General features: G+C 40.1%; 1 protein-coding gene across 2 annotated transcripts in view; it reads right to left on the bottom strand.

Annotated features, from left to right (window-relative positions):
* Positions 1 to 350: 350 nt before the first annotated feature.
* Positions 351 to 24,199, bottom strand: part of LOC140307351 (PDZ domain-containing RING finger protein 4-like) — a 117,038-nt gene continuing 93,189 nt past the window's right edge. For both annotated transcript variants that reach the window (XM_072386194.1, XM_072386195.1), the window contains 7 exons: positions 22,189 to 22,442; positions 19,506 to 19,608; positions 13,357 to 13,455; positions 8,759 to 8,821; positions 6,269 to 6,370; positions 5,391 to 5,519; positions 351 to 3,370 (listed from right to left, as the gene is read on the bottom strand). In XM_072386194.1, coding sequence (XP_072242295.1) covers positions 1,898 to 3,370; positions 5,391 to 5,519; positions 6,269 to 6,370; positions 8,759 to 8,821; positions 13,357 to 13,455; positions 19,506 to 19,608; positions 22,189 to 22,442 — 2,223 coding nt within the window. In that variant the 3' untranslated portion in view covers positions 351 to 1,897. The remainder of the gene's footprint in view (positions 3,371 to 5,390; positions 5,520 to 6,268; positions 6,371 to 8,758; positions 8,822 to 13,356; positions 13,456 to 19,505; positions 19,609 to 22,188; positions 22,443 to 24,199) is intronic.

Raw genomic sequence — 24,199 nt, 5'->3', positions numbered from 1 at the left:
ACAAAATATGCAAAAAATATTGGCATGTAAAAGTTTGAGGCAGGTCCATCTGCTGTTGAATATGTGGAAAAAAACTCCAGCAACATTAAAGTACAAATTAAACTGCATACATTTTTTTTAAAGCTGTTAATGAATGCAATACTTTTCAGTTCCATGTCCTAATCATAAACAGGAAAAAAGAGAGTCCCTCCCCAATAAAATTTAAGACTTTTGAATTCTAAAATGTGGACAGAGGATCACAAAGTGAAAAGAAAGTAAGTTCATCCAAAACTGCATCTGTACAGAACAATTATTAAACACTGTTCTGACACAAGGAAGTGTCTCTTTACCTGCTCAGGTGGTGGACTTCGTTTCTTGCTTGAACCTGGACTTTAAATTTTTTTTGTAACATGAAAAAAAACACAACCAAACCATCCCAACGTAGGTAGAAAGCTGACATTTCTAAGCTTTTTGAACAATCTTGTTATAATGGAGCCCGACATCAGTCGCTTTTGTTGAATTAGCCAGAGTGACATGACTGAGGGACATAAACAGCTACTAATGTTGTTTGCAAAACTCCCAGAAAAATATGAATACAGTAAAAAGTGACATTTTAGACCCAAATCTCTTTCCAAATGTTAGTTTCTGGTTAGGCTTTATGATGGCCTGGGAGCCAGTCCTGGCTGTGCCCCATCTCTCACCCAATGGCACCTAAAGCAGGCTTCAGTTTAGCAGGACTGAAAATGGGGACTTGTCTAATAGTCTATTTTGCTTAAGAATCTTCCTAAATGAGTGTCATGACCTGGAAATTCTCCAAATGCTTAAGAAAGAAGGTCCAATGCTTTCTTTAAGATCTCCTTTAGCATAGGACACACCGAATCATCCTTTATGAAAGAAAGGAGATTATTCTGTCCCACAATACCTTGTTGCTGCAACTCTCTAAGTGACACTGGATTATTTTAATCCAGTTGTCCTAACTGTGATTCATGTGGATAAAGATAAGACGGGGGTATACTGGAGTATGTCAAAGCTTAGATTTCTTGAGACACATGGAATACATTTGTTGTTGTAATACATAAATTCTTGTAATAACATTTTGAAGTAAATTTGACCATGAAACTGCATTCCAAGTGACCAGTCACTTATGATGTATAATTTTCCATAGTTATCATTAAGATGCCATGTGATGTTTGGAATGGAATATATATATACATATATATATATATATATATACACATATGTATGTATGTATGTGTGTATGTGCACCTTTAAAGTTTAAATGGATACATTATTCTAATCCTAATGACACTTCGGCAATCAACACTTTATGATGTGTGAAGCTGACTGGTAAATTTCAAGACTTAATGGGTTTCTATACCATGCCTATCTGCACTAAATGTGAAACATAATCTCAGCTCTCAGTACAGTGTGGGACTTAATGGATTTCAGCTCTGAAGGACCGGTACAGATGGTCTGTTGATTAAAGTAGCATTTAAAAAGGGAGGCGAAAAGCAGGTTTCCCTCAGATCCGTCGTCACCAAGTGAACAAAAAAACACAAAGGAAAAGTTCCAATATTCTCTTACAACTCTCTTGTGTTACAGGGTTACAACATAAATATCAAAATAGAGTCGAAAAGATAAACATGTTTAAAGTGAAGTAATAAAATAACTGTATTGTCATAGTTTTATAGAAAATGCTTTTATCCCCCCACAGAGTGATGTGAAAAAACAACTTTGAGAAACATCAAGAAAATGTCATGACGCCACTGATAAATTCTTTACAAAATGCTTCTTTTTTTTTTTGGGTTACAAAGAGTGAAAAATATTCTCATTGTCCTCATAAAAATGCCACATTGAACGAGGCAAGTATGTTATACCACATGGGGTAGAAGGTGTGTGGTTCTTTTTTCTTTTCTTTTTACACAGTAGTGACTGAAAGGAAGGCATTGTGCACCTTTGCTCCCTCAGGGGCCTTTGTACCATGAGTCATCAGCTCCTGGATTGTCATCCAGTTATCCAAGATCTTCTTGTTGCGTTTCTTCATCATCTTCTTGTGGCTGAGCTCTATAATGCTAACTTCCTTGCGGCCCTCGCTGCTGCTCTGAGGGTTCTCCCTCAAGCTTTCCAGCCGACTACGCTGCATGAACTCTCGTCTTCTCCTCTGTTCTTTTGCCCTGACCAGGTGCTGCTTTCTTTCCTCTTTACTCCAGTACCTCCCCATCTTCATTTCACTCATTGCATCATCGTCAGTGGTCATTCCCCCGCTACGCTCTTCTTTAATCTTTAAGGCTCGCTCCCTCAGGATCTTGTCTCTCACAGGCCTTTTGGTGATGTAGCGGGTGCCGTCGCTGCGGATCTTGACCTTCCACTCCATCTTGGGCTCATTAATGGGTCTTTGAGGTTCTTTGCAAACACTAAGTAGGCTGAGCTGGCTCTGAGCGTACTCTACTGCTGAGCGCTGCTGGATCAGCTGCATGTAGCTCTGATAGTGGCGGGCATGAGCTGGGATGTTGGACTGCCTCTGCTGGGAACTGTGGGAAGGAGAGAAGTAAGGGTTCTGAGAAGTACACTGATTTAATTTCCCTTCGCTCTCCTCCTCAGGCTGAGGTGTCTGGTCTGACTCCGAAGGATTGCTGTGGTCGGGGCTGCTGCTTTTGCCCAGGACTGGGGCACGGCATGCTGGGCTGGGGCTTGGGGTAGGAGAATGACCGATAGCAAGGCCGCTGCAGAGGTTCCTCTGGTTGGTGAGACTAACCATTCTCTGGAGCGAGTGTTCTGGGGAGCGGTCCATTGCCAGAGGAGTGCTCCGTGAACTCTCTGCAGTGTTATAGGCACTGGAGCTGTCCTTATCAGATTTCTCCAGCCTCTCATTTATATCAGTCAGCTTACCCCTTGTGGGTTCCCCAAGGTGGGTGCTTTGACTTTTGGTGGAGGGTGCAGAGCGGCCCGTCAAAGGAGACTGTTGATCCTTACGAAGCTTATGCGCCTGCATGATGTTTTGACACTCACGCTCGATGCTGCGCAGCTCCTCGTTGAGCATGCGTAGCTCGTGCTGTACGCCGCCCTGCTCCGCCATGCTGCACTCAATGGTGCTGCGGCGGCTGTAGAACAGATCATACTCACCGCTGTTCCGTATCTGACACTTGAGCTCCAAAAGTTGCTGAAAACGATCGCCCTCTGTCTCATCATCATCCTCATCCTCTTTGTCCTCCAGCCGTGTCGAACTGGTGGAACAGTGCGTGTCCAGATTATCTCTCAGGCACTGGGACAGACGTCTCTGGATTTGTGCCAAGACATTTTGTTCGGAACTTTCCATTCTGTCTCTTATACTCCGTACGCTGTCCTTAAGATATGGGAGCGTTGAACAGGTAGGCTTGTCATCCTCTGCTCTCTGAAATTGATTAAATGCAAAACTGTAATATTTCCAGAATAACAGATACAAAAGTCTAACTTTTTTTTTTTTTTTTCTAACGAACACATTTCCAGGGAAGGGATAGCTAAAAAAACCCAAAGTGCAATGATTTGGAGAAAATAAAAAATAACACAAACAACATGAAATGTTCAAAACAAGACAAGTTTCTGGACAAACAAAAATGTCATTAGGAATTTAAAGTTGGGACATGGTCAATAAACGACCTGAAAAGTTAGGTAGTGCCAAAAAGAAACACCTGCTGGACATGTCATAACAATGAACAGCATCCCAGATAGGCCGAGTCTCTGTAAAGGACTGTGTGCTTCATCAGTTTAAGAATAATATTTTTAAACATTGCAAATAATTTGGAGATTTCATCATCTGTAGTACATTATATAAAAACATCTAGAGAATCAATCTGCAGCACCCACTATTGCAAGTTAAAAAAAACCCTCAAGATTTAGAAGAAACGGTGCCTTCTCTGGGCCCAAACTAATTTAAGTTCAACCGAGGCAAAGAGGAAAGCTGTACTCTGATATGACGAATCAAAATTCTAAATTCATTCTTGAAGCCACGGAAGCTGCGTTAGTCAGCAGTCTTATTAGGGATGCATTAGTAACCATGCCATGGTTCACTGAAGGTTTTGTCTCTCCCAGCCGGTGGCTTTTTGTGCTCATCTCAGCTTTCCCTATTCCCTCAAGTGATATCTTCCTCCCCGGTCTTGCTTATATTTTCTCCACTACCTAGCTTGTGGTAAGTTCTCTTACTTGCACTAGGTTCTCATGTCATCAGCTCCTCACAGCGCTAGCAAAAAGCACATCCCAGCAAGTTATCAGAATTGGTTCTTCCAGCATCTTAGGAAGAACGTACAGGCTGTCTGAGCTCACCTTTCTGAGGCTGTACATGGTGCTCTGCAGAGTCAAAGCAGAAATCCTAATCCATAGCATTTATGGCTGATTTTTCTCATGATATGTCGTGTAATACATAAAACTTCTTATGGACACGGTAAAAGCTGGATTTTTACTGCGGGGGGGGAATATAATAGAAGAGGTGATGCAAGACGACTGTTAACATGTTCCTGTCCCAACATTCATTTTGATCAACTTGCAGGCAGTACATTTAAAATGAGCATATATGTACAAAAACAATAAAACATTTTATTCATCATTTTCAAAATACTACCTATCGCTTTAAATCTAAGAGATGCAAATGGTTGCTTTCTGTTTTTATGAATGTGTCACGTGAACAGGCCTGTATGATGGTTGTACTGGTGCACAGATAGCTTTTCATGACCAACTTGCTCATGTATGCTTGTTTTAAAACTTATTTGCAGTTTTCACACATGATAAATACCATCAAGTATTTACACATTTCTCTGTGGTAATGAACGTAGAAGCATACAGGGTTTGTTTCTGATTCTAATAAAAAAAACTTTTTTTAGACTCCAATAAGGGCAACTCTATTTTACAATCTCCTGAAGGAATACGCTTTCTGTTTTGCATAACTGTTGTACAGCTCTGATACTTCAGGGATTGCCACCTCTCCACCATATCTTTGAAGTCCCATTCACCCTGATTTATTTTTTTGTAGCACATCACCCGCCCAACAAAACAGAATTTGAGATTATGGTTACTAATCTTTGGAATTTAAATGATTCAATGGTCCCCACCCATAAATATTCATGCAAATATCTTTCTTCAATTCTCAATTCAAAGGACAAAGCTTATTTTCATTCACTTTGCAAGGAAAGTCATTAAAGAGTTTGATGCCTCCAACTGGATGTCTTGGAGTTTTAAAGGTTCTTTTTGACAGCGAATAATGAGTCAAAAGGAGGTTTTATTAACACTGTGCGTGGATCATGATTTCATTTGTCTCCCTAATTAGCTTTAGGATGCTTTTTTCCACTGAACAGAGCAATTAAAACTTCTAATGTCTTGATTACAGATTAGAAAGCATTGTCAAACAGTCAACACAATCGACATGTTTAGCCTTTTCTGACCTGCTCATTCTCCTGCTCCTCCTGTAAGGCAGCTAGCTCCATCTCCTCTCTTTGCTGCTCCTCCAACATTTCCATCTTGAGCTGCTCCAGGAACTCACTGTGCTCATCATCCAGCCAGGCCTCCTCCAGCTGGGGGTGAATGAAGAAGGCGAGCATATGGCGAGAGGGGGAAAGTGTTATTTGTCAAAGCTCAGAGCTTGTGGCGACAGAGTCTCAAAACAAATAGCTGGATTTTCCGAATGGGTGCACAAATGGGATTTCCTGAAAAACGCCCCAGCATGGTTTTAATATAAGAAACTAAATGCATCAACATGCAGCGCTTGGCTCATATGCAGTTCCCTACTTTGTTACTGACAAAACTGTTCATCTTAAAATCAGGCCAATCCGGTTTGATGGCCATAAACTCCCACTTTTGACCTTTTTGCTCCGTGTCATCGATCAGTCTGTCTGATGTGAACCAAATGGTATTCATATCTGATGATCTCACATTTACTATTGAAAGATACTTTTAATTACAAAGAGTCTACTGCTGCTTCCTGCTCATCTGCACTGCGGCAGAGTCCTTCCACTTCCTCGCCCTCGGCCTTGGGTCTGAACTCACTCCACATTAGCATGCCATTAGCTTTTATGGCTTACTGTTGGAAGTCAATTACAGTGGGGCTACATAAAAATAAAACATGATGAGGTGTCTCAGTGGTGGGATGTGTAGATGTGTGTGCGGTGGGAGGGAGCTGGTTGGCCATCCCAAACTGCTAAGGTTTGCTCTGAGCAAATACACTGTAGATGAAAAATCTTCAGGACTGTAATTTATAAATTATTGGCGCTTGAGACAGCAGCTGAAAGGTACAGTATGATGTATAATTGCAGTCATTTCTAACCTGCATCTCAGGTCTGGCAACCAGCAGTATGATGTTCCTGCACTCATCACTGGAGAGTGCAGCCATTGCTTCTTCTCTGTCTTGTACATCTTGGCCATTAATCTGAAGATGACAAACATGTTTACCACAGTCAGTATTAAGTCAAACCCAAGCAAGAAAACACACACAGACCCACACACACATCCACAGAGTGAGTCTTCTCCATTTCAAAAGCCCTCAAGAAAAAACAAAGTAACACAGTAAATGCCTCCTTTTCTCGAGGACACTGTAAACACTCTATGCTCCCCTGTTAATAGGAACCAGGAGCCTGGCATTGATTATGAATGAAAAGGTGGCTGTGGGTCGACTGGGCTGTTATGTTCACCAAAGTATCCCGCAGCTTTCATACATCTAGCTGCACAATTAACTGGCCACTGACAGGTAGCGTCCATCTTTTTGCCAGTAGAGTAATGGCCCTGTCACTGGTGGATAATAGCGCCAGAACACAGGTCTGCCTTACATACACACACACACCTCTTGTTTCAAATCAGTTGCACAGCTCATTATAGATGCAATTAGACAATTAGACCAGAAGTGCTAATGCAAACAATCCCCACATCTATTGAAATACCTGTAGCACAGACTATTTACTTCTTCCTATTTACTTATTTCTACTTTCACCTGGGTGGTTTAGTGGTTGGTACAATTTGTTAACAGGGATACCTATAACATTATGGATGTATTTTTTTGGATGGAAACCTGGCTCATCTAAAAAGTGACCAACTTTTTGAGTTAATTGAGATCCAGATGTGAATCTAGGCTATTTTATTTTGAGCTTGTATTTACAAGTATGAAATGTAGGACTGCTATTCTTCCTCATTTCCCCATCTATACTGCTAAACTAAATATCCTCGTTAACTCACCACTGTTTCTCCTCATATTTCTCATATACCAAACAAAGGGGGCTCAGCGCTGCATCTCTGTGTCCTTACATGAGTTCCGTGATGCTGGCTTGATGTGAGTGCGGAGCATGTCAGTTTAACCTCTGTTACTAGCTCACTTTCTGGCTCTGAGGCATATCAGCAATGGATCGTTTGGCTGTAGTTTGCCTCTGTGCTTTCACACATGACACAATGTGCAATGAAGGCACAACGGTCCCGGCTTGAAAAGGCATATGTGAAAGAGGCTTAAGACTGTAATTAAAGCTATGAAAAATCATACTTTGTGTCGATTCCTAGACCCTTACCTCATCTACTATTCCTAATGGAATGGCACTATTCTCAACATTTAAGATGCGCAAACACTATATGTATATATATATATATATATATATACATATAATATATTTAACATTTTTCAGTGACTCAACATGAGTAATCTGAAAGATGCCAATTAGTGCCAAACAGTACCTGGTAAACACAGTGAACATTAAATGAGCTGCAGAGCCTGATTTTTCCCATAAGCTTGGTGTTATGAAAACAAAAAACCCACGGGTGGCCCAAAACTCACAGTGGGAGCACAGAATTTTACTTGTTTATTCACTTTTATCTCAAACTAGGAAATGCAAAAGCAAATGCCAAAAATCAATTTGCTTCTTTGTAATTCTTCTTTGTCTATCAGGGAAAAGCAACAAAGCAAACTTTAAGGTCACTATGTGACATATGTATAATTTTTTGTTGTTTGTTTGTTTTTGTTTTTTTTCTCTTTTTACATTACAAGATCTTCATACTTGCACACAACACTGAATACAACTACAACAGTGAGCCAGTCACCCAGAAGAAACAGGTGAGCAGACGACACTTGAGAACAGACCTAAAGTGCAAAAATGCAGTCCAGGTCATGTTTACTCAATAATATTGGCAGTGTAGAGAAACTATTTAAAACTGATGTGTATCGTGTAAGATAAATTCCAAAGACAAAGATTGTAATGTGCCATAAAGATGACTAATGCTGCTGCATCTGTCGAAACTGTGTAATTATCATAGAAATGAAATTAAGGGTGTGCCATCAGAGATGTTGTTTTGAGCTTGGCATGCTTCTTATAAGTGGCAAAAGTAAATCCACTAATGGAGTCTTAACAATAAAACCAGAGGCCATTACTTAATTTCTCAAAAACAATCCCCCTCCTACTGTAATCCTCAGATGGAGCACCATCTTACCATATGGCCTGACAAATCCTGCTCTTTGCTCTCAGGCTTGACAGCGAAGTTAGCGGGTAATGGTTGTCATAGCCTCACAGCTATCTCACAGGAAGCAACGAGCTGCAGCGCAGCACCACCCTGAAGCAGAACTCTTTAAAACCCTGTTGGTGCTGAGTCTGTAACTAAAACAGCCAGGGGGACAGTCACAATGAGGGGCAAATCCCCTCCCATTATGTGCTTCCATTAAGAATAAATTGACTTTTCTGCTGGTAGACAATGGGTGAGTAAGACAAAGTAAAAAAAAAAGAAAAAAGTTTATACATTGAACCGAACAAGAGCTGGTGTCGAGCCAGAGTGTGTTTTACTGCACCTGTAAAATGCGATCCCCCTCTCGGATGCGTCCATCTCTGGCGGCGATGCTGTTTGGGCTGACCTGTAGAAGTACAAGGAACAAAATCATGCCTCTAAGATGCTTTCAGACTTCATTTTCAAGAGAATCAAAGAGTGCTTGAAGATAAGATAATTTAGAAGTCATCACTGAGCAAGACATGTCTAGACAGCTACTGTGTGTGCTGGCTTGGGATGTCAACTCATTTCACCGCGGCTGTCTGGTCAGTTTTAAAGTGCTCTTGCTCTGTTTAGAAGCTGAGCAAAATCCACACAAAAGTGAGTTATCATGTTGATCATTAAAGGCTTTAGTTGTGTCTGCCTCACTTATTATTTTGTGACAAGTTGATCTCGCACAAGCATTTATACAGAGCATCTTGAGCCGATAATATAACCCCAACACATGATGCACCTGCTATTTCTGCAACTAATGCAAGTTAGCAGGAGGCAGGCCACTCCTTCATCAGCCAATCAATTGGCGTCCAGGGACATTCGTTTTACTTTCTCCTATCTGAGAGGATTTCCGTATACGCTGAGGTACGGAGACACTCCATCTTCATGATAGTTCACTCCCACACAGAGGGCCTCTCATTAAGCTGGGAGGGAGGTCCCTAGATAAGGAATGGGTGAAGGACTGGAGGGAAAAGAGGAAATTGAAGGAAGCTGCTCTGCAGTGTAGGGCAGACCTTGCATCCGTAAATAATCTGCTGGAAACTAATTTGCGGGGGAAGAAAAAAAGAAAAAAAAAGCTGTTGCATATATAATTGTAACTGGTGAAATGGCTGCAGTTCCGGCTTTACCACAGAGAAACAAGGTAGAAGACTTGAGGATTTGTTAAGTTTTGCTCCTTGATGTGTGGACTTTGCTTTTTATACTGTCTTTGAACTCTGGGAAGTAAAAAGGAGAAATAGGTCTGGAGGGGGAAATAAACAAAGAGGTGGAAGGTGGTTTGAAAACACACTCCGTTGAGAATTAGTGTGCCTACTGGCTGGGCAACAGATTGGTGACCTGTGCAATTTTTTTGTTTCTTCGGTCTTACTGACACAGACTCCATCACCCTGACTCATGTCCAGAAATACAGAGGTTTAGAGACTGGATGAAACTGCAGATGAAATAGAGATTGGGAATATGGCCATTTTACATGATCTATTAATTTGGTAAAAATTGTGTGCTGTGCTCGGAAAATCGGAGATCATAACTTCTCCTCTAGTGACCTTCAGTCACCGCATCTAAATGCAGAACACACACCCAACTTTTTTTCTTAAACAACAAAAAGAAAACCACCATAAGATGCAGCCTAAAAACCTCAGAGCATTGCGATTTACATTCTGCTCACCTCTCAAGTGAACACCTTGCATGGGCCGAGTCAACTTCAAACGTATTTGGGAGAAAGCAGAGCAGAATGGAGAGCAGTATTTTCTCTGCTTCGAAAAAGTGCGAGAGAACAGAGAGCAAGAGTCTTATTTTTTAATATCACAGTCTGCTTGTTTGCAGCTGCGCTGAGGCTGGCTGAATAACACACCGCCACCAAAAAGCATTCTTGTTAGTTCTTTTTTTTAAAAATTATTTTAAATCATTATTACTATTTTTCTCTGTGGTGGCGGTCATCTCATTCTGCCACCTGGGAAGGTAATCTTGGAGTTGATCTGTTCCATAATGCAATCTGTGTTTGATAAGAGGTCGATTTTGAAGTACTGCGACCAAACCGGGAACCTCCTTCGCTCACATGAATACTAAAGCAAATCATATATTAGAAGATGAATATTAAATGTCACAAATCATTTGCTCTGAGGAACGCCAAATTCTCAATCTCTAAAACATTTCACTTGGGCACCCTGATCGAGAAAGATGATGATTGTCGGTTTGAATAACCGACAACAATATGTAAATGTGAGACTTCAAAGAACTGAAATATCTGTAGAATATGCAGATAGAAGAGCTTCTGCCCCAAGAGTATTAATATTTTTATCTTTCAAACAGCTACAGTAGCAGTCCTAACTTTGGTGGTTGGCAAGAAAACATCAGGCAGGAGAATCATGTATGATGCATATTTTTTTCCCAACATCTCCAGGAACAAGGCAGAGAGGTGAAAAATAAAGAAAAAACTTGTGCTGCCTCTGAAATAACCCCCTATTTTTTCATTCATTCTCTGCTCCCTGTATAAAGGACACTCAGGTCCAGCAGCAGTAAACTGAAATACAAGATATTAACGCTCATCATTTTGTGTAATTGACATCTGCTGTCGAGTCGCAAAATGGTCATTTTAGGCATCTTTAGAGAGGATAATATAGCCTTGTGTGGTCGTTGTTTCTGTAGTATATCATACTTTTGAGGGGCACGGATAGTAGACACAGTTTTGCCACAGTGAACAATAGAGATCCCAGAGTTCAGAGCGTCAGAGTTCAGTACTTCATCATGACTCCCTCAGGGTGAAGGAAGAAGATGAAACACTCACAGTGTTACATAAAATAAATAAACCCTTTTACATTCAGTAAGTATGGTGCAGTATCTCGAAGACGCCCTCCAGTTCTAGTCGTGTTGAAATGTCCATAGGTTCATCCAACATTATAAACAAACTATCAACTGTTTTACGATATAGTTCAGCCAAAAGTTTGAGTCATTTGAAACTGTTAAGATACTAATGTTGTAGAGAGTGACACACAGCAGACATTAACTTTCTTAAACACTTAAACGTTGACCTTGTAAAACTCACTCTTCTTATTTTATTCAAAGTCCCAATCAGGTTAAAAAAAATTTATGGTTAAACTTCACCAACTTGTCACTGTCTAGTGACTGTCTAGTAACCTACTCTAGTAGGTTAAACATTGTCAAAATTGTCAAAATTTATGTCATAACGCAAGCAGTAGAGAGGTGGTGGAGATGAGACTAGTTTGCTCATTGACATACGGCATCTAAGACTAAATCCATTCCTCAGGCATAAATGGAATATTTTCATCAAAAATTAGACTAAGGTCATTCTGAGGAATAGATTTCAGCTTTTAGATGTTTATAGGAGAAGGATGTAAGATTAAGTGACATCTTGCCTTGAAGTTATAGACTACAGCCAATTAAATGCCAGTCTGCAGCTGGAGCAAGTGAGTGTTAATTTGTTTTGGGATAGAGTGAAACATGACAGTGCATCAAAAGGGAAACTCTTTGGAAGGTGACTCTCACTGTCTGTGTAAACAGCTCATTATATGATTCTAATTTGCAGGAGTTTCATTCTCTTATATACCCGTTGTGGCTTCTAGGCAAGAAAATATGTCCTCGTTAACCCGGTCGATGTGTGTCCTTACACACATCAAGGTGGTGTCATGGAATCAGCTTAGTGATGACAGCACCGTGCGGGAGAGTGGCGAGTTCTGTGATGCTTGCTTGATGTGTGTAAATCTATGCGAAGCAGGACCGTTGCGCCTCTGTTACTACCTTCCTTACCAGCTAAGAAGTATATCAGCAGCGGATTATCTTAAACCCCCTCACCTTCCACCTCTGTACTCTCCCATATGACACGATGCACAACAATTGTCCATCAGTTTCGACTGGAAAAGGCAAATATAAAAGAGGCTAAAGTCAAACATAGTACTGAGCAAAAGTCTTAAGCCACCCCTCATTTCTTTATATTTTGCTTCTAATGATACAGACTTTCTTGTAATCCAAAATATAATCAAAATGGTCTTGAGCAATATCTCTCCTGGCTGTCTGAAAACCTCACACTTTTTCTTTGGACATTGGATGCTTTTTTCACTCATTTTCAGTCTAGATCCATATCTGACCATTAACAGAGGAATGTCTTTTTTTTTTTTTTGTAAAATCACTTAACTCTGACTCATGGATCATTAAATTATATATATATATATATATATATATATATATATATATATATATATATATATATATATATATATATATATATATAAGGCACCAAACTCAAAGGATAAACCAATAACCAAGAATTAGTATTTTTGCACCAACAAGGTAGTTCCCAAAAAGTCAAGGCAATCCTATAAAAACAATCTATATCTATATATCTTCTGCAGAAGTTTTTTAAGTAGGAAAAATCCAACAAAGACCTGACAAAGGACCTGAGAAAAGCATGTAGACGTTCCGTTGATCCATCTATTATTGGCCAAAGTCTCATCAGAAATGGTCTCCGTGGAAGGGTGGCTGTCAAGAAGCCATTCTTAATGAAGGGAAACGGGGAGAAAAGGCTGAGGTATGCCAAATGACGCACAGGCTATGCAGAAAATCAGAGACCGCAGGTCTCTTGGAGTAATGCATCCTCCCCAGAGCCCGGACCTCAGCATTTTTGAAGCAGTGTGGGATCATCTTGACAGAGAACATAACAAACGGCAGCCAACATCCAAAGAAGAGCTTTGGAATGCCCTTCACAAAGCCTAGAGAAAGATTCCTGAAGACTACTTCAAGAAATGCCTGTAAATAGAGTTTGTAAGACTCTATATACCAGTACTGTATGTGTATGTGTATATGTATTGTATTGCATTTCTGCCAATAGATACCCTGTTACACACTGGAACAACTTAATGCAGTAGAGGAATTCTAGAGTTCAAGTCGTGTACTCACCTCACTAACATAGATGGCCACGTCCTCTTCCTCATCTGTCCTGTAGCACAGAGTTAACCCTAACTTCTCCTGGCTGGTGAGTCGACAAAGTTCAACTTCCTATGTAGATAAAGAGAAAAATACAGGAATATGAAAACCAGACTCCATCTGCTGGGGCGTAATCGATATGAGTGAAAGGTTCAGGGAAGCTACTGACAGACTTTGATACATATACTGTAACAGTGGCTACAAAAACACTAAGAGGCTGCTCCTCTGAACATCACACAACAAGGTTCTCTAAGTTTTGGTGCAGAAATCCTCCTTGTTTTTGTGTCTGGATTTCCAACTCTCAAAGCTTTTTGAGTCTGAAAATGTTTGATCATGAAAGACATTCTCAGTTTGGAGGGTTTGACCGGAGGGTTAAATGTCTGAAGATCTCGAATGTTTTCTTCTGTGAAGTCTTTCCCAAGTTACAGAATATTGCACAAAATGAATGATATATACTGATGAAATACATATTTCCAGCAGATTTAAAGTAAAGAGATAAACAAAGAAATACAATAAAAACCTGTGAAACTGTTCGTTTTGGAGAATTGCGAGTATGTGCATGAATTCTTCATTCAGGTTTATAAACACAACGTAAAATCTTACATTTTTGTGTATTGATCTTTTATTCTTTCCCCCAAACATTCCAAAGAGTTATGCACACAGGACCGTTTGCTCCCAGCCTGCACTTGCAGTTTTCCACAACAGAAATACAGACAAACACCAATCGGCACAAGCCTGTGCCCCGTCTTCAAATGCTGAAACACATCAAGGGTGTTTGAGGGAATCATGTGTGAAATGGTCTCCCCTCCCAAGGTCTTCATTAGAGCAGAAACACACTGACTATCATCAGCAGGAGCGAAGTGGTTGAGTGGAGAGGTGGATGGAGCGGGCAGAGAGAAATGAGGTGGTGGCTCTGGCAGGGCTCACAGGGGGTCCAGCACGAAAACAGAGATTTATTCCGTCTATGACAAGAGCAGGTTGGCTGGTTACATGTGTTAGATGTGGCGCAGCTTTAAGAAGAGGGGCTAGGGAGGGGTGGAAATCTGACCGTGGTGGGATGAGATGAAAGAAAGTGGAAAAGGCCTATACCTGCCGCCTGGGCTTCCACCTCTCAGCTGTTTATGACCCCCCACTTCCTCACACACACACACAGAAACCTTTAGACTGTATTCACATTCTCTCCTTCCCCCCCATCTTCCAACACATCTGCATCTCGGCTCGTCACATGAATACCTCTCAGATCATTTAGGTTTTTTGGAGCAGGGTCTTACAGCTGCACAGCTACACACTCTTATAGACACTGAAAAACTTAAATAATCCCTTCATCTCTTCACAAATACTATACCTACGCATAAAAGAATACTCAGCTCAGCATACACATTTGCACAAGCAAAGAGGAAAGCTTATGAAGAACAGCATCATCTGAAGTTTGTCGTTTTATCCTTCTCTGACAGCCTCCATCTGATGTGGAACTCAGATCTTTAACCGGCTGCCTCAGAAATGATGACAGCTTCAAATCCCAGCTGATGCGTTAGGAGATGACAGGAATGAAGGAGCCTTTGAAACGAGGGTGATTACCAGAACAAAGTAAGCTCCAAAAAAAAAAACGGTCATTAACTCTATCAAGAATGTTTCTAATGGACTGTCATTGTTGTTAGTAGGTACTATTGGAGCAGCTCACCTCCAGAAGCAACAAAGCAGTAACAGAAGTTATAGCAGCTACATAAGGTGCACATCTTGCATGCTAAAGTGACGTGCGATGTTGTGAGATATCTGTGGGAGACATTGAAATCACTAGCAATGTCTCGGAGACATTTCTAAAAATACACCACACAAATTAATTGCAGATAGTGAGGCAAAGCAGAGGTGTGAACAGGTGCTGCATGATCTCTATCTTGAAAACAAGCCAGAATTGACTTCCTACTAATTAGTGGTTAAGTAAAGTGCAGAAAACCTGTGGCCAAATGATCAGAGAGAGAAAAGACTGCTACACTCACAACATGCTGGACGCACGATCAAGTCTGTGCCTGTTTAACAATGCCCCCCTTTTTTCTTTATCAGATGCTCTTTAGCCGTGTTGCTTTAAGAAAAAAAAATGTGTGGAAAAAAGAACACCCACTCCTTCAGATGTCTCGGTAAAAGGTGGCCGACTTCTGTACTGTCGAAAAACGTTCGCCAATCTCTGCCACTCCCGTTGCCTTTTGAGTTTTTTTCCTCTCCTCCGTTTTCCCAGCGAGCTCTCTGCCTCTTAGGCAGGAGATTGCAGTGCATCACAGGGATGAGAGCTGACAGTAAATTAATGACTGTGATGGCGTGATTAAGGGGAAGATTGCTGCCCACCATCAAAGCATATTGGATGCCGTCATAATAATCGCGCCTTTGATTACCAGTAATTGAAAAAGCAGTCGCAAATGCATGGATGGCTACCACTGGCAGAAAGAGGGGAGACGAATATATCTGAGCTTGGAGTATCTTGCTTCCCGCAGAACTCACCAAAACTAATCAAAGGGATGGTTACGAACATGGTACTGTGGCTACATACACATCAAGGATTCCTAGGAAATGTATGATGTTAGGGTGTGAAATTGCAGCAATAAGATACGGCCCGTGTAGTCAAAGAATCCAAAAGATCAGACAGAACAAAGATGTTATAAACCCCTGGTGGCAGAGAAATTCACTCTCTACAGGATGAATGATTAAATTAGAGTTAGTATACTGGAAATTTTCACAATTAGATCCCTCTTCCCCTGTTTTGTTCCAGGAAACAGGACTTATTTAAAGTCCCACCTCAAGGCTTTTGAGATTAATTCTAAACTGAATGAACAATTTATCTAGCCACAGCTTCACTGGAATTCCATATCAGCTCCTTACCCTGTATTGTCCCTTTTCCTGAGGTCTCTAATGCAAAGAATGAAAAAGGTAAAAATGTTCCAAGAAGAGACTTTTTTTTCACAATGAGCAAAAAAGCTTTTCCCAGAAAATTAAGGATGGAGGCTACATTGATAGCTCGCCATTTGGTAAGTTCCTAAGGTTTCCTTTCTTGTTTTAATTAAAAGATATAGATATAGAGTGAAAATTATCTTGCTGTCAGGCACTGTCCTCGATCCTAAACTGTGTAACACAATGGGCTCATCTCATTTGTCTAACTTCAGCCTCCTCGTCTCCTTTCTCCTCCATCCTCTTTTCTGTGACCTTGAAATCATTCACAGCCAAATATATTCAAGGATGTCTCACATTCCGAAGAGCACCCCGGAGGAGCGACGCGCTTTAAGCGAGAATACACCTGTCTATTCTTTGTGGAAGTTTTTTAGCACATCTGAGGGGGCCGTGGCACGTTAATCCTTCACTTTAAATGGAATTAGAAGTAAATATCTACCGTGACACACACACATTTAACAATCATCTAATTGGGATAATTAAATAAAGTGGTAGGCAGCAACTAAACAACGGTTAGATGATGCAGTTGCCACATGTCTTTAGCTGACGGCAGTTTGAAATGAGGCTTTTCTCGTGTCTCTCCCGTGCTTCTATGCTTGCAGCTCTGGTGGATGGGACTAAGATGCAAGAAGAGCTGAGTAGAGGAATCAAGCATGTGCAATTTGGTAAAATTGATGAGAGGGATGAGAAATTTGAACGCACTTAAACTGAACACAGAAGCCTTATGAAACCTTTGTGAGCGTTGAAGTGTATTCAATTTTATTCAAACTTTTTTTGAATATACAGCACTGTTTTATAATGGCTTGTCAACAAACTTCAAGTTCATCATAAAAAACACCTCCATACGATATATCTGTGTTCACAGAGCGCTTTAACATCTGTCAAAGCAAAAAGCAAAAAAAAAGTATTTTTTTATTTCGTGGTGTTTGTTGGAAGAGTTGCACGGTTGATGGAGAAGCTCAAAGTATCTGCTAACACAAACCAGAAAGTCAAATGTTTGAGAGAGCAATTCGTATTATACTTCTGTAAAAATGTCCACCTCAGTGGGATTTGGCATCGGCCACCTCATCAACATCAGTGTCTTGGTGTATTAGAGAGGTGAAATAGGTTTAGACGTTTTCTCAGCTATGTGCTACTGAAGGAGGTGTCTTTCAATCATTCTCGTTTCTCTCCTTCAGAGAAGAGTCAGGGATCAGGTCTAGTCTGAGGTAGGCTTTTCAGCTTCCACCTACATCCCCCCTCGCTACCATTTTCAGCTGACATACTGTAAGTGGGGCCGTATTAGTGGGGGTATAACCCCACCCCCCCTCCCGAGCATGAAACAGTGCAGGCTGCAAAGCATACACAGAGTAATAGGATTTGTTAATAGCAATGAGGCATAAAGAGATGCTTTAATATATTATATATTTTGGATTTGACATCAGGGCCTCGGAGATCCAAGTGGGTGAGCAAATCTCTTTAGGATGTGAAAAGACAGCTCCAGCTCAGTGGGTGGAAACATTCAGAACAAACTCAAATGAAACAAACAGAGGGAGGGAGGGCTGAGCAATCATCATACATCAGAGCAGTCGGAGGCCTCGCTGGCTGTATGCTTGCACCTCAATGACTCGGAAATAAATTATATTGGACCAAAGCAGAGAGGAGAGTCTGTTTATATGTTCCCGTCACAGCCAAATCCGTGCATATGTATGTAAATCCGTATGTGTCAGAGAACAACAGTCTTAGAAACATCACCTATCCTCCTCATCTCCTCCTTATATTCCAGTAAATGTGCAGAACCAAGAAGATGTGTTTCTGCCTTTTTAAAAAAAATTTCTTCCATACTAGCATCTACCACACTCATTAACTGGGTTTAATCAAACTCAGAGTATACAAGCTTGTGAGGTTTTCCTTCCAGAGTGGAAAACAATTAGCAAATCTCAGGCTCAACTTTTTAAAAAGCATAGAGACATGGGGTCAACTTCCAATTGCATTGAAGTATATAAGCCTCCAGCAATGTGACTGTATGTCACTAGAGTCGCACTGGGATCTGCCCACAGTAAGTTCATGTTTGGGCCCTTCCACCCACTGATGATCATAATGAAATGTTGATTGTTGAGGGAATGAATGTTCAGTGCTTTTGTTTATGAATACTTAATGTGTCAAACTTTCTACACTTCTAAGCTCTAAATCCTTTCTCACGATGGACTTCAGAGATTAATAATCTAACAAAAGCATCAGGTGATATTTAATAACGCAAACTCTGTGTTGATTTAGTTCATTCCTTTTGAAGCTTCAGAAGAGCTGAGCTGAACTTCTCTTACTTCACACTTTTGGGACCCAGATCTGTACAGAGTGAATGTTTCAAAAGAAGAAAAACAATTTTCTCTGTGTATTCAGGCGTGAAAACCCTCCAATTACAATAATAATTTTCTTCATTTACGGCACGTCTTAACTGCAATTATCGGTTATTTTCTGACGACTAGTTCATTAATAAATGTATCGGGTTTCCTATTTATGAAAATGTTTTGAGATTAACAGTAGAACATTTAGTCTGAAGATAATTTTTTTAAATGCATCCTTCCATTTGACACTGAGACACTGAGCAAAAATACTTCAGCATGTTGTACGACTCCAACGTGTAACTAGTGTTTTAGAGATTGATAAATCTAAAGTGAGCTTGTATTGACAGCACCTGTGCTGGGGTTTCCTCTCATATAATGCCAGCACAAATGAGGATCTAAACAGAAATATCCATGGATGAAAGGTGAAAAGCAAAGTTTCTGCTGGCAGATGATATCCTGAAAATGAAAAATTCCACTCAAGTCAGGAAACACACTTTATTCAGTGGACTAAAAAGTGGGCTGACAATTGAAACTAGCAGATTTGCCACAGTGAATAAGCAGGGGCAGAAACTGGTTGATATTAACAAGAAATAATGTGACCTTTCATCATTTCTTTCTAATTTGACATGGTATTTGTAGAAGACAGCATCCTGTTTTCAGTTCAAAACATCCTGCCTCTGGAAATCAGTTCCTTCCATTTTCCATTAATAATTCTTTATCTGGTCTCTGAGCAAAGTCAGGGTTAATAAAGAACAGCTTATTTGTGCTTCTCTTAAGTCATACATCATATTGAAATTGATTGCAAGTCCTCTTCTAAAAATAAGTCCCCTGGTTAGCAATCATGTCAAGTGTAAGTCCTACCTCATATTCAAATTCCTCTGTCCTCTCTCCGTCGGCTGGAGCTGGGGAGAGATAGTCTGTCCCTTCGTAGTAATCCTGGTCCATTGTATGCAGAGAATGGCAGCTGTCAGGAGAGAAGGAGAAAGAAAGTGAAGGACAGAAACAGAGGGAGTCAAGGAAACAGAGAGAAGTGGAGTTTTGAGTGTTAGCAAAACACTTCCCAATTTCTTTACAAAGACATCAACATTTGAAAATGACTGGATGCTGTTGCTTTTGTCTTCACTGGAATCAGAGGAATAAAGGAATTGTCAAGGGCTTTCAATGCTGCTGGAGTGTGTGATAAAAGTACAGCCCCTTGTTAATAACAGCAAATCCACCCTCAGTAATTTGCCTCCTGCTCTTGACAGACAAACCCCCCACACTGCACAGTATAATTCTATTATACTTCCTTCAGTCATTGAACAAAACAGCATTGTGAGGCCTTAACAAGATGAGCAGCTTCAGCGCCACACAAGATAACCACTGTGGATGAAAACCTCAAAAAGACACCCTGTTGAACATGTTGAGTGATGTGTTCAGGGGCTGTCTGCCTCTGAGATAAGCCTGCACTGTAAAACTGTCTGAAAACAGCCTTTCACTGATAAAACTGTGAAATGGTAAATGTCAGAATGCTTGATGCTTCAATATCATTCGTAGAACAGCGTGTCGCAGTGGGTGCAAAGAATACAATTACAATTTTACAATCTCGCCTCAACCATAAGATGCCGAACATTTATATCTATCTATAAAAATCCATAATGTCAGTTGTATATTGGATTGTGCACCTGATCTCAGATGAGGAGTAGAAAATGTGAGTTTTATGGGACACATTGATTACATTTGGACTCGGCCTCGGGCTGTAAGTATACGTTACATTGTGTGGACTAGTTTTTATTAGCTCATTTGCTTTAATCACCTTGTAAACCTAACTTGAGTCAAAATGGATAATCAAAGCAGGTGCAATTATAGAAAGAGGTCCCTGTGGGGAATTCTGTGGTGACAATATGTACATACACATGTAATGACTTTGATCAGGTCACGTAGAGTACTTTATAACTAGCATGCAACACCGATTAAATGGCTACTTTTCTAATGATGTTTGATCCTTTTTTGCACAGATGGAGAAGCCAAGTGGGATTCCTACAAGTGTGACAAATAACAGATCTGTGTTTTACAATGTGTACCGTGGTTGGGATTAATCATCTAATATGCAGAATACCAAATAAGTCCTAATTTCTCTGTTCTGAGCTATAAATGTGTTACAGTCCCTGGAGGTGAAACCTAGATATTTCTTTATGTTTCACGTCTCTTGTTCCCAGTTTTCTCCTCTGAGAAGAACTGAAAATAAACTAAGATAAAAAAAAAAACTTTCTGTTGACACTTCACACTTTGAAGATCTTTTGATTTTTTTTATGCTGTTCATACAAGCAAAAAACCCCAAACTTTTTATATTTTTAGTTGATGTAAAACTCAACATCCAGTTATGATGTGATCATATCTTTGCTGATCATTGCTTTATGCATCTTTTATTTTCTCTTTATAGACACGCAAGTCAAACACACTTAGAAATAACTCAGGTTTGACAGGTAGTTGAGAAAGAGGACATTGTGTAAGATAGATAATGGACTCCATGCTGTTTGCTGACTGATTCAACATTCAAACTGTGAGTATTGATTTATCTGTTACTGACACGACGGGTCGGAAAGCTAATGAGTTACATTTAGCAAAACTGGCAAACCCTTCTCACTCTTCACTCATCACATAAGGACACTTGTTCAGGAGCCCGTAGCTTCACATTTCAATACAAAGAAAATTCCTCAAGTGTTATTTTTCAGCATCTTTCCAGGCTTCAAAAGGACTCCCAAAACATCTGAAATAGATCTAGTGAGACCACAAGCAAAGGTTCTCTGCTGAAGTTGTCTCTATGGAAACCGAGAGAATTGAGTAGAAGTTTGATGCAGAAGGGAAAATCATTCTTAACAACTTAATGTGTACTTTCGTTCGCTTGCATACCCCTCACTCAGAAAATACAATTGTAGATCACTGCTATTAATGTTTAGCTTTAAGGTTACTAAGTGCATAAACATGTGAAAGCGCAGACTCCTCCTATATATAACTGGCTAATCCTTAGTCCTGTTTTTCATTTCTTTTTTTTGTGCGCGTAGAAAACGAAGATGTGAAGTACATCAAGAGGCTCATTCATCAAACAAAACTTTATTTGTCAGAATTCCAAATGCAGCTAGTAAATCAATATAATTCTATTTCACAAGCGTTTTGCATTTTTTGCAATGCTAATCATGTAAAAATTGATATTTCTGCTTCATAGCTCACAACTTGCTTTCCCCCCTTTTAATTATCTTCAGTTGCAGTGAAAGTCAAAACAAGGACACAACAGCAAATTGTCTCCCTCTCTGCGGCACTGAACCACTATCACTGTAATCATGTCCGGTGAAATGTAATATGAGTTCAAGAAATGATTGGAAATCACTGAACTGTTTTTTATAATTGTGAATCAACAGTTATACTTATTTGGCGTATAAAAGAGAGGCTCGTAATCTTTACGAGGTTTGATGTAATACACACAATACTGGAACTAAAAGGGACCAAAGCATTCAGGTTTTTCCTGAAATGCAAAACAAACACATACATTCCCTGTTATACATACCTGTCAGAGAGCAGGAAGGGACAGACGTCAGGCACAGGAGGGGTTGAAGGCCGGAGCTTTGCCAGCGCCATGATGTGTTCAAAGGTGATGTCGGTCTGAGTGCACACATCCACCACATGGATTTCCTGAGGGGGGCCATGGGGGCGGCCGCTGGGGGTACGCCTGATGACCTGCACCACGACGGGGTCCTTGGCAGCTCGAAAGGTCTCCACAGTCTCCTCATGGCTGGACTTAGACAGTTCCCTCCCATTGACCTGAGGATGACAAGGGTATTACTGAATACATTTCGACAGTAATATGGTAAAATATATGCTTTATTTAGCTTTTTGTGCCTTTTTGCTTGAGAAATATTTGATGGGAGTAGATCTGCTGTGGGATCAACATAATCCATCTAAACCTCTTCTTATCTTACACTGAAAGCCAACAAAAAAAAGGAAAACGAGAAGCCAACACATTTTTAATGTGGATAAAAGTGAATTTGGTTTTAAGGTTTCATGGAAAATTTCGACATCACATCCCAATATTATCGCTTTTATAGTCGTGTTTAAAAATCCAACACAGACACCATCAGCTCCTTTGGGGCATTTTCTCTCAGTGTTACATAGCTTTAGAGCTGCAGTGAGAATAGAGGCATTCGGATTTCTTTTTTTCTTATTCCTTCAAAGTCTTCTTGTCAAATGATCAAAAATAAATCTTCATAAATACAACGCTGGAAAATATACATGCAAAAACACACTTTGAAGCAACATTATCAGAATATTAGATCAAAGCCCAAATGGCCCCTGTTCACTCATTTCATCTTCAACCTCATCTCCACAAAATGAACTGGAGTTTCTGGCAGACTGAAAGCCATTTGCACTACAGCTGGCACATATAAAGAAAATCATTGCTTCATTTAGCCAAGTAATTTCTCTGGAAGAGAAACCATGACTGTGGAATACCTCAAGGAATGTGCTATAAATGTATAAATGCCGAAAGCAGAGATTATAATTTAGATAACCACAGAAAGTGAGAAAAAAGGGAATAAATGGAGCATAATTACATCTAATGTTCTTTTTAAATATAGCTTTTGGAGTAGAGCATTTTCTTCACCCGGCAAACTGAAATTGGTGAAAATGATAACTATTAAAGTAAAATAAACCATTTCTGCTCATAAGTGCCAGATGAAGAAAGATTAAGCTAGGCTGGGAAACTCAAAGGCAGCAGTGTTGTGTGACCTGAATCTTAAAAAAGAAAAAGAAAAAATCTTAAAAATGTAACATCGAGAAAACACAAAGCCTAGCTCTGCCTTTAACACATCTCACCTAAATTCACCAGCAGTCAACAGTCTCAACTATCTCTGGCTGAGTGTATGTGCTGCTTCTAAATGAACATTAAAGACACAGAAAGCACCACGGATCTCCCACAGAGGAGGCTTATATTTTCATCTCCTGAAAGTCCACATCTCAGTGAATTAGACACAGCACATTCTGAAAAATAGCTGAACGTTTCAAACAGGAGGGACGTATCGATGAACCCTGATGGCATAAATTATTTCTAAAGCCAGGCTCAGCGTGGAATGTTTTCTTTTCTGATTTTTTTCTAATTCATCTTTACATCTCTGTATGCATCACCATTTTCCATTTGAGATATACGTGACCCGTCTCTGAGATTTGTTTCTGATCATTGAAATCAATTATTTTTTAGGAGTGCAAGATATTACATTTTTGTTGATATTTGAAGTGCCAATCTTTTCCAACTAATTTGGACCGACTGGCGATGCAGATATGTGATCATCATGCTTCTTCTGTGGAGGAAATGGCATCTATCCCAACTGTGGTAGCCCAAATGTAAGGGGAAGACAGAAAAACAGCTTAATGTGCATTTGAGACATGCCATATTTATCTAAATATGACATTTTGAAGCAAACTTTAGAAATGATCCTGCTTTACCAACTTTGGATTACGATAATTGTTGCATCTCTAGTTGTTGTGTGTTATTTTCATTCCTGGTTCATTTCTGTGTGCGCACT

Source organism: Leuresthes tenuis, unplaced genomic scaffold (genome assembly GCF_036924035.1).
Source record: "Leuresthes tenuis unplaced genomic scaffold, fLeuTen1.0.hap1 SCAF_5, whole genome shotgun sequence".
Classification (NCBI taxonomy): domain Eukaryota; kingdom Metazoa; phylum Chordata; class Actinopteri; order Atheriniformes; family Atherinopsidae; genus Leuresthes; species Leuresthes tenuis.
Note: the sequence above shows the minus strand (reverse complement) of the source record. Positions and strands in the feature narration are given on the sequence as shown.